The 18,911-nt window shown below is 42.6% G+C and overlaps 1 protein-coding gene across 4 annotated transcripts in view; it reads right to left on the reverse strand.

Annotated features, from left to right (window-relative positions):
* Positions 1-3,985: 3,985 nt before the first annotated feature.
* The window catches only part of LOC147886100 (Transducin/WD40 repeat-like superfamily protein), a 95,490-nt gene continuing 80,564 nt past the window's right edge, over positions 3,986-18,911 (reverse strand). For 3 of the 4 annotated variants that reach the window (XM_087395870.1, XM_087395871.1, XM_087395869.1), the window contains exons 8-12: positions 5,884-5,994; positions 5,570-5,751; positions 5,363-5,484; positions 4,944-5,020; positions 3,986-4,469 (exon numbers count right to left, since the gene is read on the reverse strand). In XM_087395870.1, coding sequence (XP_087251996.1) covers positions 4,362-4,469; positions 4,944-5,020; positions 5,363-5,484; positions 5,570-5,751; positions 5,884-5,994 — 600 coding nt within the window. In that variant the 3' untranslated portion in view covers positions 3,986-4,361. The remainder of the gene's footprint in view (positions 4,470-4,943; positions 5,021-5,362; positions 5,485-5,569; positions 5,752-5,883; positions 5,995-18,911) is intronic. The other variant, XM_087395872.1, reaches the window with a different exon arrangement.

Here is an 18,911-nt window from a genome sequence, read left to right on the forward strand (position 1 = left end):
CACATCCTCCACAAGCCATCCTTCTTTTGCACAAGCAAGACTAGGGGAGCAATAGGGAGAGGAGCTGGGATGAATTAACACCTTCTTTAGGAGATCGTTTGCCTAGTTCATGATCTCCTCCTGGTGGCTGCACTAACCCTATAAGGAGGCTTGTTTGGTGGGATGTGACCTAGAACTACATCTATAGCATGAACTTAATCCAAGTAGTAGGGGATCTACCTTGCAAGAGCAAATTAGTCCACCATTGAAGTGCATTGCCCTTGAGAAATATGGTTGCCTTCCTAACCTTTAATGACTCTGTGAAGTTCCCACCAGCATAGGCAGCATCAAATTGTTGCATTAAAGTCAATGCTTTCAGCATGTCCTATGTCCCATCGAATGTCTCACATTTATCACCAGCCCCATCCTCTTTGTAATCTTTCAATTTGCCCTTGGATGCAATATTGTCATACACAAATGGCTGCAAATAATCATTTGGCTCATACTCTGTGCATTACTGCCAACTCCCATGGATGGATTGACCATTCTAGGTCCCATTTCCTACATCTGTGGCATATTCATGGAACGACCCATCATTCCTAGCATCCCCATCTGCATTCTGCGCTGCATCCATATGTTTGCATACATCATGTTGGCATTTGCAGCCAGCATACCCTGCATAATTTCTTGCTGAAAATTTTGCATTCCTAGCTGAAGACATCCCAAGTATGTGCCAAGCACACCTAACGCTTCTGTGGGCTATCCCACCATTGCTTGGAAGATCAAACCTCCTCCAAAGTATCCCGGGTGCATCATTGATGGAGGAAAGGGTGGTTGTCCATAATTCACTGACTGAGAATTTTTGCCTTGTGGGGCATTCCCCATGCCAAGAGCAACTAAGGGTATTACATAGGTGGAGTCATGGGTGGCTTTTCACTTGAAGGTGCACCATTATGCGTAATCCTTTGCTTCCTCTGCTTCTTCTTTGCTGTCTTTTTGTTCTTGGGAGGGGCATTCAAAATGTCAGCCAGATTTTGGTTCAATTGTGTCAAAGTGCCCACTGCACTTGCCAATTTCATCTAAAGAGGGCTTTTGCATCTAGTTCTTCAGCTTCACCAACTTCATCATGGGATACCTTAATGGCATGCCCCAAAAGAATATGTCGTCCCTCATCATTTTGCCCTTCTTCACCCTTACTAGTGTTGTGCTCCTCCTCAAAGCTCTATGACCTCTTGGATTCCTAAGGTAGTCAATAACCTCTCACGGTGTGACATGCTTGCTCTTTTTATGGCTGCAACAAAAATGCAATGGGGCTTTCTTCACCCAATACTAGTAGGGCTCACCTCGAGGAAGATGGTGATTATCTCGATAATGGAACCATTGAAATTACTACTAGGGCTCACCTCAAGAGGAACATGGTGATTATCTCGGTAATGGAACCATTGAAAAATCTAAAGGGCAATAAACCTTAATGGACTTAGCATTCACACCATTTACAGCTATATTGCATCATTTCTAGCCACTTCCATTAATTAAACACCACTTAGAAACACTATGAAAAACACAGAAAGGGAGGCTAGAGTGCCCTTGCTCAGAAACCAAATGCAAGAGATACCGATTGGCCCCAAATGCTTTGGTGGCCCTTTCTAAATTTATTTAATTCTTCTGACAATGGAAAATTGATTTTATAACAGGGGCTCACTCCCTTGCACTCTGCTTTACTGGAAAATCCACCGAACAAGCCAATTTTTGGCTTCAAACTGCATCCAATCCTAGTGCACACTAGAACGCATCTACTAGGGCAAGGCTAAGGCATTTTTCATTGTTTGTGCCCACTGCAAAGCTATCCACACATACCACAAGGCATCCAGATTGCTACATAGGGTTTGGTAGTCCCACAAGTCAATGACCAGCCTCTTAGGGTGACATTGCATCAACACAGATGTCAAACTGCACACATAACCACACTGCCCCTCTAGTACCAATGTAGGATCACCCTTTGTAAATGGGTGTCAGTCCACAGCCTGAATGGCCAAGTGGGAAACTTCAAACAACAATGCAACAACAAGCTTCAAAAAATGACAAAATAAAAATCAAAAGAGAACTAGAATGATTGTACCGGCTGTGCTTGGAAGAGGGGCGAGCTCTACCCTCGTACCTATCCCTTGTCCAAACTCCCAACAATGCACAATGACACTCATCCCATGAATCAGAGAAGCAAATGAAGAAGAATTCACCTCCCAAGGGTAGTAGATCCCAAAGCAAAGGCTAGGAGGAGAGAGGGGCAACCAGAAGGGGAAGAGAGAGAGAAAAAGGGACTGGAATGAGAGAGAGAGAAAGAGAGAGAGAGAGAGAGAGAGAGGATCATGGGCAGGAGAGAGTGGATGGCAAAGGAAACAAAAAATCTGCCAATGATCTTGGGAATCGTGAAGCAGTCGTACAATATCATTGATATGCATGCCAAATAGACCGCATATAGTATGGACTACCATGTGGCTCATTAAAGCCCCTAACCACCCTATCAATGACACACTTTGGTTTCCCTTGGGCCGAACTTTATGACCCATCTAAACCTTCCCTTGCCCCTAGTGTGGGTGCACCTGGAAATTAGTGTGTGCACCTTAGGGGTTTTCAATGTCCATGGGTTTATTTGCACAACAAAAATCACATCCCATGATAGGAGGTGTATTTGTGTTCGAGTCCTTGAATATGCCATTTGCGCCATTTACGAGTCCATCATTTATGTCTAAGTTTCCAGAACATATTTCCACTATCATTCCTGGCTTAAGATGGAGGTCCCTATGAATTCTTACTGTGTGTTTGGGCAATTTATCAAATTTGAGTAGTCCTCTTAAAATTATAATGCCCGACCAACTTGGAGAAGCCACTAGATTTGTCTTTGGGTTGAAATTCACCCCTATGTATTCCCTTCCCACCACGTGCTACTAATGAAAAGAACTAGAGATGGGGTGGATGGGATAGAACACATGACATCATTTAATGTAGTTGCACCTTGTACTAGTGGCACCGGTACGAGGTGGGCTTCTATGTAGACACCATCACCAATCGTTGGATAACTCTCATTAGACGTTGTCACCCCTAGCAAGGTATGCACTTATCATATTTATTTCCAAAATTTTATATGGTTTGTTTTAACTAGTAGTATTGATGAAGAATAAAAACTTAAGGTTCAGTAGTTTATGGTTTATTCTAGCTAGTGAAGCATAGAATCATAAAGACACTCTAGTAGTATTATGACCCTTGTAATCTTTGCTCTTTATTAGCTTCTTGAAGCATTTGCTTATATTCCTTGTAATGTTTTCTCATCCTTGGATTATTCTTCTTAAAATGTTAAATGTTCTAGCACATTTGCTTGTAACGCTACTAGGACATTATCCAACATAGTTCTCATTTTATGGTGGTGCTAGTATGGGTTGGCCTCATCATACATTAGCACACACAAGGAGATTAAGATGCTAGTACTTGACAATGTGCCTATTTTAGATTCATCTTTGTTGTAATACAGTTGTTATGCTAGGGACCATGTTAATTTTTTGAATACTTGTAAATCTATAGTAAGGAGTTATGGAGCCCTTTTAAATTTCCAAGCTAACCATCTATAATATAGCTTCCTATATGAGCCATGCAATTAAAATAGATGATGATCTATATAAGGTTAAAGGCCTTATTTGGGTCAAAACTAAGGGCACGACATGCTCATCAAATTTGATCTTGATGTCTTAAATCACGTCTAGCCAACGAGACCATCTTCCAAACTGCCAACTTTCTTGACCATTGAATATAAAATACATGTATGTTTTTCTAGAATTATCTAGGTTAGCTCCAATATATTATTCTAGTTATGACATGTAACTTTTCAATAAGTGCCTCGTACCAAACAATAGACTAGGAGATACTACTATAAGCACTCAATATTGACGTTAATTTTTTATGCTTCTTACTCGAGAAATAGAACATCAAAAACATGTTTAAATTTAGTGGGCATAACCATCAAATAAACATTGAAATAAGCATCAAAATAAATGTCTAAACTAGGCTAGAGCAAGGCTTTGATACTATTAATAATTTGTGTGAAAAGCATCAATATAGGGGCTTAGATTTGATATATATGGATTCTAGGAGCTACATTGTGGTTCTAGAAGATACACTGTTGCTCATTACAATATGGTTCTTTTGAAAATATTTAGATGTTATTAACTAAAGAAGGGTCAGATGATTCTCTTTCATCCATACCCAACTCCAGTGCATCTTGGGAATTCAAATCTAGACCTCCCAAGTCATAGATGAACCCTTTCATGTCAGCTACACATGTGGCTCTTCCAGGGAGCCAAGAATGATACTTGACGAACACTGGAAGAATTTCACGTGTCTGCTCTTTTCCAAACAATCACCATACCATCACAATCTGAAGAAGCTAACAGATTTTCCCCGTAGTTCCAAGCCACTCCAATGACTGGTGCCCCATGGCCCTGCACAAAGCAGATCGTAATTCAGACTAGAAAGAGACACTACAGCACTCACTATTGCAAAGAAGAATGAAAACAGTTGTCCGAAGATTCTGCATATCGTTGTTCTAAGATTCAGTATATCTAAAATTCCTATTGACATATTCCATATGCCTACGATTTCTTGTAAATAAAGTCCAATCTCGTGTATAACAATGACTAGTAAAGAGAATGAAAGAAAAGGTCATTCAAACCCGTTCAAGCAGAAACTTTTAGTAGAAGATAGTTAAACAGTAATAGAGTATCTATACATAAGTCCACTTAAAGCATGGGAAATATGCTTCAAATGACCCATTGGTTGTACCAAATCCCTTGCACAGGGGCCTCTTCCATCCAAATCCCAATTCCCCTTTGTCGCTCTGAGTAGGGGCTGTATTAGTTTCTCGGCTTTTCATAAAGAGCATTTGTGGAAGCAAACATAAAGTTCAAGAGTGAAACCTGCAATTTGTTGACACAAGGATGTCTGGGTCGCGTAAAATCATAGAAGTAAACATTTGCATCTTCACTGCCAGATACTGCCCACAAAATTAACCAAGGTAAGGGAAGAGCAAGTGCCAGGAAATTCTATCATAAATCTGCACTTTATTGAAGAAAGCATGTAATAAACAGCCAGATAACTGTACATAACAGACTAGTCTGCACCACTTCACCTATTCAAAAATAAATAAAATCCACTTGGAAGCAGATGAAACAATAGTATGATAACACATGTACATAAAAGGACTTGATGATATGAAAAAATATGGAGGAAAAAGGAGGTCTCCGCCATCTTGTTGCTGCCTGAGTCATCCCCCAGCAACAGTAAGCAGAAAGCTTCCTAAGAATTTGCAAAAAAGGTACTAAGCTTGAAGCAGGACCTATGAACTCCCCTTTCTCCAGTGACAGAAGAGGACAAAAAGAAGCACGCACTTTTCTTGCCCACGGAGTCAGCTTCAGTGAACATTGCAGTGATAAATATCCATGGACTTCTAGCGCAACACTGCACATGGAAATAAATCACCTGAGAATGAAGAAAGGATTTAGATACCATAAATCAGAATGTGTTTACCACCAGTTACCTATACCTGAAAAATCGTATCCTCCCATCTTGGGTTGATGCAAGCAAGACAGGACCATTCGCTAGGAGTGAGAATGTTCTAAACTGCACGTTCATAATGGGAGACTTCCGATGAAGGCCTAAACGACATCTGTGTACATGTGACAAGTCACCTGTGCACGAATTTATTTTAATGCTATGGATGCAACCCTGCAATATGAAATAGGGTATACAGAAACTGTCAAGAGGTTATAACTTGATGGTCCATAGACAAGAACTCTCCTAACCATACATTGGTCAAGAAAAGAATTGCAAATAACCCTTTCAACTCGTCCAACTTACCTGGGCATCTCCGGCGAAGACAACATGACCAGCATGATCAGTATCAATAGAGGTTATGTTGCTTTCAAGAGAGAGCTTGCATAGAACACGTCCAGTACTGAAATTAAGTACCTGAATCCAGCGTCTCATCTTGTCATGTATTTGTTGCAAGCAAGCATAAGAGCTGGAACAAGTTACTGTATCATATTTTTCAAACATGCAGGTGGGCAGGCAGTTTCAAAAACTCAGCATTCACTTTCCAAAACAATATTCAGAAGGATCTAAGCCATCGCTACAGGATAGCTTATGGAAGATGGTGTCCAGCATCACTGCTTGGAACATCAGGGTTGCCCGCTGCAGCAGTCACCCTAGTTGTCATCTACGGGACATTATCTACACCATGTGCGTCGCGCACGTCTTATCCATGCCAACCCTACGCAACAAGGAGATTGAGAGGCAACCACTCATTTGGCACCTTGTGGTTCTTCTTGAGGGGGGTTATCGTATGGCCAATTCTGAATGTACATCTTAGACGACCTGAACCTTTCAATCAAGAGGAAAGGGGGGGGGGGGGGGGGGGGGGGCACTTGTTATGGATGGATTTGTAAAGGCCTCCTCATCGGCAAGGGCTCCTGATAATTGGAAGCTTTAGGAGGGCGTGAAGGGTCGCACACGTCTTATCCATGCCAACCCTATGCAACAAGGAGATTGAGAGGCAACCACTCATTTGGCACCTTGTGGTTCTTCTCGAGGGGGGTTATCGTATGTGCTTGCAAGTACATTGTTTAGGTACGATGGAAAATGGCCCAACCAAATCCATTGAATTGTGGTACAATATTTTACACCTACTGGAGAAGTAACCCATCACCTTGTTACACATGAGAGGGGTAAGACGACAGATAGAGGAGACTAAGGCAGCCATTCCAAAGGCTTGGCGAAAGACGTTATGCCATGCACACAAGGTTCCCTTGGCACTTTGGACGGGATGATTCTCCAAGACTAAAGCCCCCCTCATAGTCCAGCTATAGGGTGGGAGAGGATGGGTATGTCTATTAAGGCCCACATTAGCGTCCTTGAACATAGAATCTAACGAGATATTCTGTAGAACCTCGTCTCACATACAGACATCACGGATGACTCGCCTGACACTCATTAGTGATACAGGATCATAGTAATGGAGAGGTGGGGTAGAACTTGGGCTATTCACTCATCACCAACCTAAATCCCAACAACTATGCCACGGGTGCAAGTATCCCTCCCGTACACCACTCGAGCTGGTAGGTGACTCTAGCTAGCACCCTCTCATGGACTCCCTTTTTACAAAGGAAGCATTGGCTTGTGCAACGAATACTGAATGAAGTCCTCACCAACTATGGAAGATCTAACTAGTGGCACATGAGGACTTTCCATAGGTCATTGTCTTTACCAGATGAGGAGAGATGGCACAAGTCACTATTCCACAACCAGAGCTTAGGACTTTGTTCATGGAGCTACCCCTCAACTCAAGGGATATGCAATGCTCACTCAATATTATCTCACATTTGCAATGCACACGACGAGTGTTCAGTTGAAAGCTGGCAGTTTTGTTCACAAAGGGGTGGCACACCTCCTATATTGAGGCGATATTGTGGAAAAGTTGAAGAACTATGGATTTAGTACATTAGTTCACTCTTGCAATGATTAGAGCTTAGGACTATCAAAAGGTCCAAAAACTTCTAGCTAAACTTTAGGGCCTAGGTGAGCCATTCCATGCAGCCAATTACGTATCAACAGTGCATCCATACATGATACATGTGTTAGCGCATTCTGATTGGTCAGGCTATGTCAATGCCACACAAGAGGAGGGTTGAGGCCCTAGCTTCTATGTCACGACACGAAGTGGCCCTAGATTTTATGTGAAGACACGAAGTTGCTTCTCATCACACCTGCTCAGATAGCTTGTGTCATGTATTGGGTTCATCATGTGTTTAGTTGCTGCATTTCCAGTTTGTGCATCTTGTAGCCAGTTATCGACATTTCATTGTAGCAATTCATCTCCTGTTTGCATTGATTCTAGCTGTGCATTTGTGTGGCAGGGCATCACACTCTAGTGAGCCTCCCTTATTTTCCTATATGGCATAAGAGCTTAGATAGTTGAGCAAGTCTTGTGAAACCCACACCTAAATTTGCATTATATTCAACGGTAAAACACGGGCGAGATGTAGTTGTTCCTTGTAGTCCTTTCTTGTTGAACAAGATTCGCTTTGCCACATGTTTTCTTCTCTTTATACACTCTCTTGTGACATGCTTGCAACGATGTCCTACACTAAATTACTCACACACCACCTTGTCTTCAGATTTTACTTTACTAAGTCTTCTTATTGCAAACACTGCCTCCTCTCCAAGCTCAAATTTTAAGTCAGTTTTCACCTTTGGCTTTGATCAGTATTCTTCATCTAATAGCACTGATATCCTGCGGTTGAAGTCTACCTCTGCACTGAGACTCAGAATTTTCATAGTGTCTTGATACCTACTGGCAGACTTGTCAAAATATAGAAATCCTTCTAGATTTATGTGGATCATAAAAAATTAGAAGAGACTGTCAGGACGGATAATTCACTGTGAACATTCAATAATGATAGCAAATGAACACAAAAAGCTTGCAAGCCTACAGGCTTTGTAGAGCATTACAACTGACTCAAGAGAAGACTCAATTTATGTGTAGGAGAGACTGTCCAGACAGATAATTCCCTGCAAACATTCCATAATGATAGCAAATTAGCATAAAGAGCTTACAAGCCTATGGGATTTGTTGAGCATTTCAACTAACTCAAGACAACAACACATCTCAAAAACTACTATTGTTAGAAAAGATAAGAGTGGTGGAGGCTGATTGCTACAGCCAACGCTCCCCACAGCGTAAGCTAACCAAAGAGATAGTGACCAGGAATCACACGTTCTCAATTTCAAATCCAACTTCCTTTCCATGCTGTGTACTAGTGAAGAGAGAGATAAAGGTGCAGATAGAAAAGGAACTGTGCTAGCGAGAGATGTAGAAAGAGCAACAAATATATATGTCCAATGTGGACCACATGTCACCATTTGGTACCTCTCCCAAGAAATAAAGAAGAATCTTTATTATATTGACTCAAAACTCTCCTTGTGGCACCTTCAAAACACTCAGCCTACATTGCTCTCCTAGAGCTTGTGTGGGCCTTGTAATGGTACCCCGCAAAGACACCTTCCCACTGCTCCCTTGGACAGCCTATCATAAGTCAGACTTTGCTCCTGTATCCTTGACCTCCTTGCTGCTGTGTAGGCAGCCCAATGGTGAGGCACAAGTCTCCCTTTGAATCCTGTCCTCCTTGCTGCTGTGTAGGCAGCCAATGGTGAGGGTCTTTTGCAAGCCTTCTGGTCCTCCTTGCTGAAGCGGTAGCAGCCTAAACTGTAGCACTAAAGCCTCTGCAAACTGGAATGTGGAATGCCCCCTTTGGGAGCCCTGTTATAGTGTTGTAGCTCTCCAAAGTCAGCTGACTTTCCCACAGAGTGGACCGACCGAGTCTGTGGATCTTCGGCAAACAGCCAACCTGTTCCTGGCCTATAAATGGCTCCAGAAACTGCTCCAAACAGTCGTGTTTCATTTCTGCTCCAGGTGTCTTCTTTCTGTGCTTCTCCGACCTGCTGGTGCACCCTGAGCAGCCTCTGCAGCTCCCAACAACCTCTGGCCTGATTGCATTCATATCCTGGACACCTCTGCACAGCTCTGATTGCATCTGAGACTCCACCTTACTGCTCTCTCTGCCCACGTGGCATCTAGCCTTTGCTGGTAACCCATTGACCCCCATGCTCTCCTCATTTGGAGGCTCACAGATGGAGAGGTGACCTTCTAAACTCCAACAACTATGACAAGAAACAACTACATCTCGGCTGTGTTCTATTGATGCGCATAGTCAAGGTATTTATGCTTAAGGAAAGGCTGCACCAGTTCACAGCAAGAACATCTCGCCTCTTATACAACTTTGGGCCTCTTGATTAGCTGAACAGTCACCAAAACTAGAATAGTGTCTTCTGGAAGCCTGATACTCAGATCCAAGAATAGGTCACGTGGGAAATCAGCATGGAAGATTGCATGGAAATTGGCCAAGTGTAAGAGCCTGGCCACCTGTGTCTTTCGGATCACGATTCAACTTTGAGTGTCCAACACTTTAACCAACCTATAGCCACACACAAAGAGTGTTTCTACTGGCTTAAGAATCTCCAGCTTGAATAGCCTGCTTTATGGACCTTAAAGTACAAAATTTATGATGTGGCAATGCATGCCGTTTGAAATACCTTAGAATAATTATTTTCTATCATTGCACCAGCCTTTCCTAGGTAAAATATTAACAGCCTTTCCTAGGTAAAATATTAACAGGAAGACAGCTGTCTTCACCACCATATTGAATGGTCATATTTCAAACTTAGTAATGAACTAACAGCTTTTGTTCCCGGATATGTGGACACAATTTACATACACATTTAGCCTCTCTATGTACGATTTTTCTAAACGCTGCCTTGTTAAGATCTTCGAGGAAGGTGTGACATAAGCAAAGACCTAGGCATCAACTAGCTGCAACATTTGGTGGAAGTATGGTGAGCAGGCAGCATTGAAAGAAATACCACATCTATTGAAGAATCTTTCCATTGGAGCATCAGCTTGCTACTTCAAGTCAGGATTTAAGCATCCGTATTGCCTAGCCTTTAATGAAATTCCTACTTGCTCTATATCTTTCGTCTCAAATATTGGCAACTATAGGTCCCACAAAGTAAAGTCACCATTAAAATTTGTAGGTGAAAACCTAGAAATTCGAGGTTTTGGTTTAGAAATGTTTCATCTCTCTAGGACAAGTTGTTTAAGGATCATTTTAGGAAAAATTTAATTTGTGTTGCCCAAGAGACTCCACGGGTCTTTAGAAACCCAGTATAGCTACTTATGCTTGGGCACTGATGACGACATAAGTGTTTCTTTGGTTGCTAACTATGTCTTCCTTTTGTTTTTCCAAAAAAAAAAACGTTACCTTTTTTTTCTTCTCTTTCGTTTTCTCTTTTATTTTCTGTGTAGATTTTTGGACCTTAGAATAACAAAAAATCTAAATTTGTACAATCGGATATATTATAGTCTTACAAAGGTATGTAATATATATTGTTATTTTAGTGTTCTAGTGGTCATTACAAGCTTGTACAATGTGCATCACCCCAGTGGAATTGATAAATGGTGCAAAGATTTTGGATGCATATTGTAGCTGTCTCTCTCTACCTATCCCTCTCTCACTCACACATGTAACAAGTCACACATGCACCAATGTCTCCCAATGTCATGGACATGCACATTACCATCTTAATGATTGCCCACAAAGTTCACATGCACAGTGCACCATAGGTAGGCAAGAAGCTTCAAAAAGGACGAGCAGGTAGGGAGAGTATGTTAGAATTATTGCTATAATTTAGCAGTGACCAATGTAATGTAATAAGTAGGTTAGGGGCACTTTTCCCTCACTTAGAGGTTTTTTCCCCTAACCACAATTAGTTCACTAACTATGGTTAGTGAGTGATAAGGTTTTGTCACTTAGACAAAACCCATCACTCTACTTCAGTTGTCTCTCTCTCATCTATTTGCAACTACGTTTTCAGCTCACTCTCTCTCCTGCTTCTTGCTCTCACTTTGCTCTCTCCCCTTCTCACATTTGGTATCAGAGCAGGTTGACCGTGCTCTCTGCTTCTCGCCTCCAGCTCCAACCCGCAAGCTCCCTGCTCCATCAGCTCACCGTCCGTACAATTCGTACGGACTGATTCCGTACAGTCCCAAATAGTACCTGCGCTGCCATTCATCATCGTCATCGTACATCAGTCTTCAGCCGTACAGATCGTCGCCAGATTGTACGGTTCGCCAGTACAGATCGTCGCCAGACTGTACGGTTCGCCGTACAGTTCCGCACAGCTCCATCACCATCGTCGCCTGTACAACTGCAGCGTCGTACAGCCTGCAGCCTCTTACATACGGTTCGTCGTCGCCAGCCGTACAACTCCTGCGAAAGGTTCGTCCGTACACCTCCGTACAATCTACGTCGACCGTAATGTACCTGCACCGTACCTGTCCATACATTCCGTACAACTTGCAGCAGACAGCTCATCCGTACAGTACGGCCATCCGTACTTCTGTCGTGCAGTCACCGTACAGGCCGCACAGTTGCATTTGGCCTTCTGAGCAGGTTTCATTCCTGCAGGCACTCTTGAAGTTGGTTATCTGGCATTCTTTGCAGGAAGCCATTGTTTGGCAGAGCAGTTTTTTTGGGCAGATTTGAGCATATTTTTTGAATTGGGCATTTTGTAAAATTTGGGGCTTTTCTTGGATTTGCCCCAATTTCATCTCAATTTCACCTCAAAATTTGGGGCATTTTGTATTCGCGGGCAAACATTGCAAACACTTTGCAAGTGTTGAACAAATTTGGAGCTGCACTTGGAGCAAGCATTGCAGACAGATCTGCAAATCTAGTCTGAAATTTGGTCAGAAATTGCAAATTTGGGGCTTTTGTTCAGAAATTGCAGATTTGGGGCTTTTAGTAAATTTGCCCCTTTTTGGTTGCAATTTCAAGCCACAAATTGGGGCTGTTGTGTTGGGAGAGCAATTTGACAGGTTTTAGTTCACACTACCTTTCTGTGAGTGCTTTGAAGCGCTTTTGGCAGGTTTTGGGAGAGATTGAATGCTCTGGCAGATTTCTAACAGAGACATTACAGAGATTTGAGTTGCATTTTTAAGCCAGTGTTTGGCTGTGTTTTTTGGGATTTGTGCACTCCATTCCCAACAAGGGAATTCAGATTTGCATTTGCTGTATTTTCTTTCTCAGACATGGCCCAGCAAAATCAGAATGATTTTGGTTTCAGTGGTCTCTCACAAGAGGATAAGCTGGATGGTACCAACTACTCCCTCTGGAGTTTTATGGTACGCAATATTCTGATTTCTCGTAATTTATGGGACTATGTAAGTGGGGATGAGTTCCGGGCACCTAATACCCCTCCCCAACAAGGAGGCGGCAGAGGTCGTGCACAGGGTACAGCTGCAGCACAAGTTATTGGTGCAGTTATACCTACCACTCCAGAGCAAAAGAGATGGGATTCACGTGATGCTTTAGCTTTGTCGTGTATTTCTCTATCAGTGAAAAGATTCATCATTCCACATATCCGGTCGTGTAAGACCCCAAAGGCAGCATGGGATATTTTGGAGAGCATGTATGCAGCTCGGAATGATGCCAGGGTGTCTTTTTTGAAAAGAGAATTGTCTCATACACATATGGAAGAGGGTGACTCCATGTCAGTGCACCACACAAAGCTACAGGATTTACGAGAGCAGTTGCTGAATATTGATGAGATCATTCCTGATTCAGAGATGATTACCACTACTTTGAATTCTCTTCTTGAGTCTTATCTCAGCTTTCATACCTCGCTGAATTTGTCGTTGAGGGGGGGTGCAAATCCTCTCACTTTTCACGAATTGATAGGACTTTTGCTGTAGGAAGAGCAAACCAGGAAAAACATGGCTTCACGAGCAGGTGAACATGCCATGCTCTCAAAATTCAAGCCTAAAGTAAAGGGACAGGCAAAGACTTCAGCAAATCAGCCTTCCAGAGGTTCAGGACAGCCTTCTCAAAAAGCTAAGGGTGATGCAGGTAAGCCCAAGAAGAAGGGAATATGTCATTACTGCAAAAAGCCAGGTCACTACATTGGAGAATGCAAGAAAAGGCTTGCAAAAGAAAAGAAAAACAGCTCCGGTATGGCTGTTTCGGATTCAGTTCCTCATGCATCTGACAATGAGCAAGCTACAGCCAACTTTGTGGAGCATGACTATGCCTTCTTGTCTTGCATTTCAGACTCTCAGTTGGCTGCTCAGGATAGTACAGCCACTTGTAATGATGACACTTATGCTTTTCTGACATGTAGTTATGATTCTTCCAAGGATGCATCAGCTTTCAGTGTCAATGAGACACAAAATACATGGTATTTTGACAGCGGTGCCTCAAAACATATCACTTCCAGGAAGTGTCTCTTCACATCTCTGCATCCACCACCCGTTGGTAAAAAGGTCACATGTGCCAACAACTCCTCCTATTCAATCCGTGGTACAAGAGAAGTTGAACTTACAACCATTGATGGCTCAACATTCAGAATTTCTGATGTCTTGTATGTGCCTGGTATCACAAAAAATCTACTTTTAGTGTCCACTCTTAACAGAGCTGGATTTCAGGTCATTTTTGAAGATGACAAGTGTGCAGTCCATGATAGAGAGCATGACTATGCCTTGAGATTGTCTGGCACTTTGTTGTGTGGTCCTTTTCAGCTTGACATGTATGAGAAAAGACCAGCACATGCTCTTGCAGTTTCCACTCCTACTGCTGCTATGCAGAATGCGGAGTTATGGCATGCAAGATATGGACACATGTATTATGGCAGCTTGATGATGCTTCAAAAACATGCCATGGTTGATGCATTGCCTCCTCTTGAAACACCTCCTCCACATGCCTGTGAAGGGTGCATTCTTGGTAAAATGCACAGATCTCCTTTTAAGAAGGATGGATCAGTTAAAGCTGTTCGAAAATTACAGCTTATCCATAGTGATGTCTGTGGTCCCATGAGGACTCCATCATTGGGTGGTCATCTTTACTTTGTCACTTTTATAGATGACTACTCCAACTACACTTGGGTTTATGGGCTGAAACACAAATCAGAAGTGTTTGTGGTCTTCAAACACTTTGCAGCCATGGTTGAGAATGAATCCGGACTCAAGATACAGACATTACGCACAGATAGAGGAGGGGAGTACTTGTCTGCAGATTTTGATGCTTTTTTGAAAGACAAGGGCATTGTACATCAGCTTATATTGAGGCTAACTCCTCGGCAAAATAGGAAAGCTGAGAGAAAAAATCGTACTCTTATGGAGATGGATAGATGTATGCTGAAAAGCAAAAAATTGCCTCACAAATTTTGGCTTGAAGGTCTCATGTGTGCCAATTATGTTTTGAATCAGGTACCCACAAAAGCTTTGAAGACCAAGACTCCCTATGAAGTTTGGCAAGGGAGAAAGCCTTCTGTGAATCATTTCCGTGTCTTTGGATGCCTTGCTTATGCTCATGTGCCTGTTGATTTTCGGCATAAGTTGTCTGATAAGACAATCAAATGCATTTTTGTTGGGTACAGTGCAGAGAGCAAGGGCTACCGTCTCTACAATCCTGTCACACGAAAGATTTTTGTCAGTAGAGATGTAATATTTTCAGAAAATTCAGCTCACACTCAAGCTGAATTTGATATGCCTTCTTCTTCCGGTGATGTCTTTGAAGGGTTACTACCCATTGCCTTGGGTTCCCCTGCTGATATATCTGATGAAAATCAGAATTTTCAGATACCTCCACATGCTCCGATTCAGCCACAGGATGCCATACCACCTCCACAAGCCGTGGAAGAGGTTGTTAAGCAAGAAATTGCAGATATATATGCAGCAAAAACAGTCCCAAATTGGCTGTTACAGACTCTCAGGGAGAGTAAAATTGATGCTCCATTACCTGGCAGAACTCGGAGTGCAGTAAGGCACGGGGGAGGTGCTCTTTCAGTTGAATCAGCTTATGCAGGTACTCTTCTTGATCAGGAGGAACCTGAGATATTTGAAGAGGCACAGGATAATGTGCATTGGATGAATGCCATGCAGGATAAGTTGCAGTCCATTGAGAAAAATCAGACATGGGAAGTTGTCGATTTGCCACCAGGTAAACATGCCATAGGTACACGGTGGGTTTTCAAAGTTAAAAGAAAGCCCGATGGCACCATTGACAGGTACAAGGCAAGGCTGGTCGCAAAAGGATATGCTCAGAAAAAGGGCATAGACTATGAGGAGACTTTTGCTCCTACATCCAGAATGACAACCATCCGGTTAGTTATTGCAATGGCTGCAAATTTTCAGTGGAATGTCCATCAGTTGGACATAAAAACAGCCTTCCTTAATGGAGACTTATTGGAAGAGGTTTATGTCAAACAACCTCCAGGCTTTCAAATTTCAGGAAATGCACTTCAGGTATGCAAGCTGAACAAAGCTTTGTATGGGCTGAAACAAGCCCCACGTGCATGGTATGCAAAGATTCATGCCTTTCTGACTAGCAAGGGGCTGCACAACAGTCCAACTGAAAGCACCCTCTACATCAAGAAGGATGGGGGGGATATTTTAGTCATCATTCTTTATGTAGATGACTTACTGCTCACAGGGTCAAATGAAGAAAATATTGCAGATTTTAAAGCTGAATTGCAGACCACTTTTGACATGTCAGATTTGGGGCTGCTACACTTTCATTTGGGGATCCAGTTCACTCAAGAGCAAAGTGGCATCGGTATGTCTCAATCCAAGTATGTGCAAAAACTCTTGGACAGATTCAACATGCACGATTGTAAGCCCATAGCTACTCCCATGGAGCCGGGGCTGAAGCTTACAATGCATGAAGCAGGTGAATCATTTGATGTCACACTCTACAGTCAGGCTGTTGGATGCCTCATTTATCTCTGCAATACACGACCTGATATTCAATTTGCAGTTTCCCAGGTGAGCATATATATGCACAGCCCAAAGACTATGCATTGGCAGGCTGTAAAACACATCTTCCGTTATTTGCAAGGTACCAAGTCTTTTGGCTTGATGTTTCCCAAGGGGGGTGACTTGCAGATGCATGCCTACAGTGACTCAGATTGGGCTGGAGATTATGACACTAGGCAGTCCACAAGTGACAATTATTTCTTTTTGGGTAAAGCTTGTATTTCTTGGTTGAGCAAGAAACAATCTACAGTGGCTACCTCTTCATGTGAAGCTGAGTACAGGGCAGCTTTCACAGCGACAGTTGCATGTGTTTCGCTGTGTTGTTTATTTGTTGATCTTCATCTTTCATTGAAGGGTCCTTCTCCAATTCTCACTGATAGTCAGAGTGCTATTGCAGTGGCAAAGAATCCTGTGTTTCATGCTCGCACGAAGCACATTGAGGTTCACTATCACTACGTCAGAGAGAAGTTGCATGCAGGAGAGATCAGCATGATCTATGTGTCAACACATGACAACGTTGCAGACATTTTCACCAAAGCACTTCCACGTGAAAAGTTTGAGGCATTTCGCAGTGCCCTGAACTTATCTCCTTTTGGTGATTAATCATTTCCTTGTACATGACATTGGCACTGCAGGGGGGTGTTAGAATTATTGCTATAATTTAGCAGTGACCAATGTAATGTAATAAGTAGGTTAGGGGCACTTTTCCCTCACTTAGAGGTTCTTCCCCCTAACCACAGTTAGTTTACTAACTATGGTTAGTGAGTGATAAGGTTTTGTCACTTAGACAAAACCCATCACTCTATTTCAGTTGTATCTCTCTCATCTATTTGCAACTACGTTTTCAGCTCACTCTCTCTCCTGCTTCTTGCTCTCACTTTGCTCTCTCCCCTTCTCACAGAGTATAGGAGAAGGAGAGGGGTGGAGAGTATGTGAAAAGAGGAAGTGGAGGAGGTGTAGAGAGCAATGGGCAACCTTGCTGTCCAAAAACGCAGCCAAGCCTATCATGAACCCAATGGAACCAAGAGGGGTTCAAGAAGACCTCAACTAAGAGATGGTAAACATAAGGCATTTCCTAGACGTTGTGGACCTTATAGGATCGCAAAGAAGAAACTCATGTTGCTAATCAGTTGCGACTATGAGCAAGAGTGAGTTGAAGCTCAAGCAATATGAGGGACGTGGCAAATCATCTTCCAGCTGTGCTGGTGCATAAGACAAATTTTGGGAGACCCCACGGCTGGGCCCATGTGCAGACCTTGGAATCAGAAGCCGTCTCGGACAATAGTTATCCTTAGTCGGACAACAGTGCCTTAGTTGTGTTGTGTATCCCTCTACAAAGTATGTCGCGTTTGTTTATACCATGCATGTTGCCAGTTTGTAACAAAGTTAAGCTCATAAATCTTGTTAAGGGAGGTCACTTCTGTCTGGTGATTTCTCACTTTTTTCCCTTAATAGAATATTATTTCGAGAAAAAAAACTGCTCTCTTTTAGTGGATGTGCACATTGTTCCACCCAAGCTGAAGTGACACCAAACCTCACTATGACACTAAAGCTGTGGTAACACCAAACCTCTTTGTTCCCTTCCCAGGCTAGGTGACCAAGATCTTCCTGGTTACCTTGACCAAAACCCCTTCTTCTTGTGTCAAGAACGGTGTTACACATTTTTTACCAGAGTCACGTTGCACATTGTTGTGATGAAATCACAATTGTCACATTTTTGTGACTGAATTCTCTGTTGTAACCAAAACATATGTTCTTGTTGTCACATTTTTGGTGACAAAACTATCTCTATCTCTTGTCAAGAAATGTGTGATTAAGAATGTCTTTGGGATCCTCTACTCAATGGTTTCAGCAAGTCTTCTTGTTACTGATGTGTGACTAAGGTTCTCATGTGTCCCCCCTATGAGCAACATTTTGACGTTCTGTGTCCAAGGACCCCCTTTGTCCTCTATTGCCAAGGTGACAAGGGACAAAGTTCTCACTGCTATCACTCATATTGACCAAGTCCATGGTGTTAAAAAGTGATCAAATGTTATATCATCACCCATTTTATCAAAAGCCATGTTGTCCCAAAGCACCAGTTATCACTACCTTTCTCTTAAAGTAGCCAAGGTCCTATCGTCACTCCTCTCTGCAAGGTGATTGCTAGTCCTCTTTTCACCTTGATCACATGAGCCCTGTGTAACACATTAGTTCCATTGAAAGGAAATGTATGAACATGAATTTCATAAAGGAACGTCCTCACAAAACACGAGGGTTCTTGACCCTTAGTCCATCCACAGGTGCCTTTAGCAGCGGCCCTTCCATTGTATAGCTAATCGTCATAATCAAGAAGAGCTCCGTCCACCGGCTAACAAAATTTATGCTTTGCAAAGCTTACCCTTAGTTGAAGTCATAGGACCGAGTCTACTACCCTTGTTTGATCCATCACCTTCTTCCCCTCGCCTTCATCGTAGAGATGCTC

Source organism: Dipteris shenzhenensis, chromosome 24, assembly GCF_047967505.1.
Source record: "Dipteris shenzhenensis isolate YYH24624 ecotype China chromosome 24, Dip_SZ_1.0, whole genome shotgun sequence".
NCBI lineage: Eukaryota > Viridiplantae > Streptophyta > Polypodiopsida > Gleicheniales > Dipteridaceae > Dipteris > Dipteris shenzhenensis.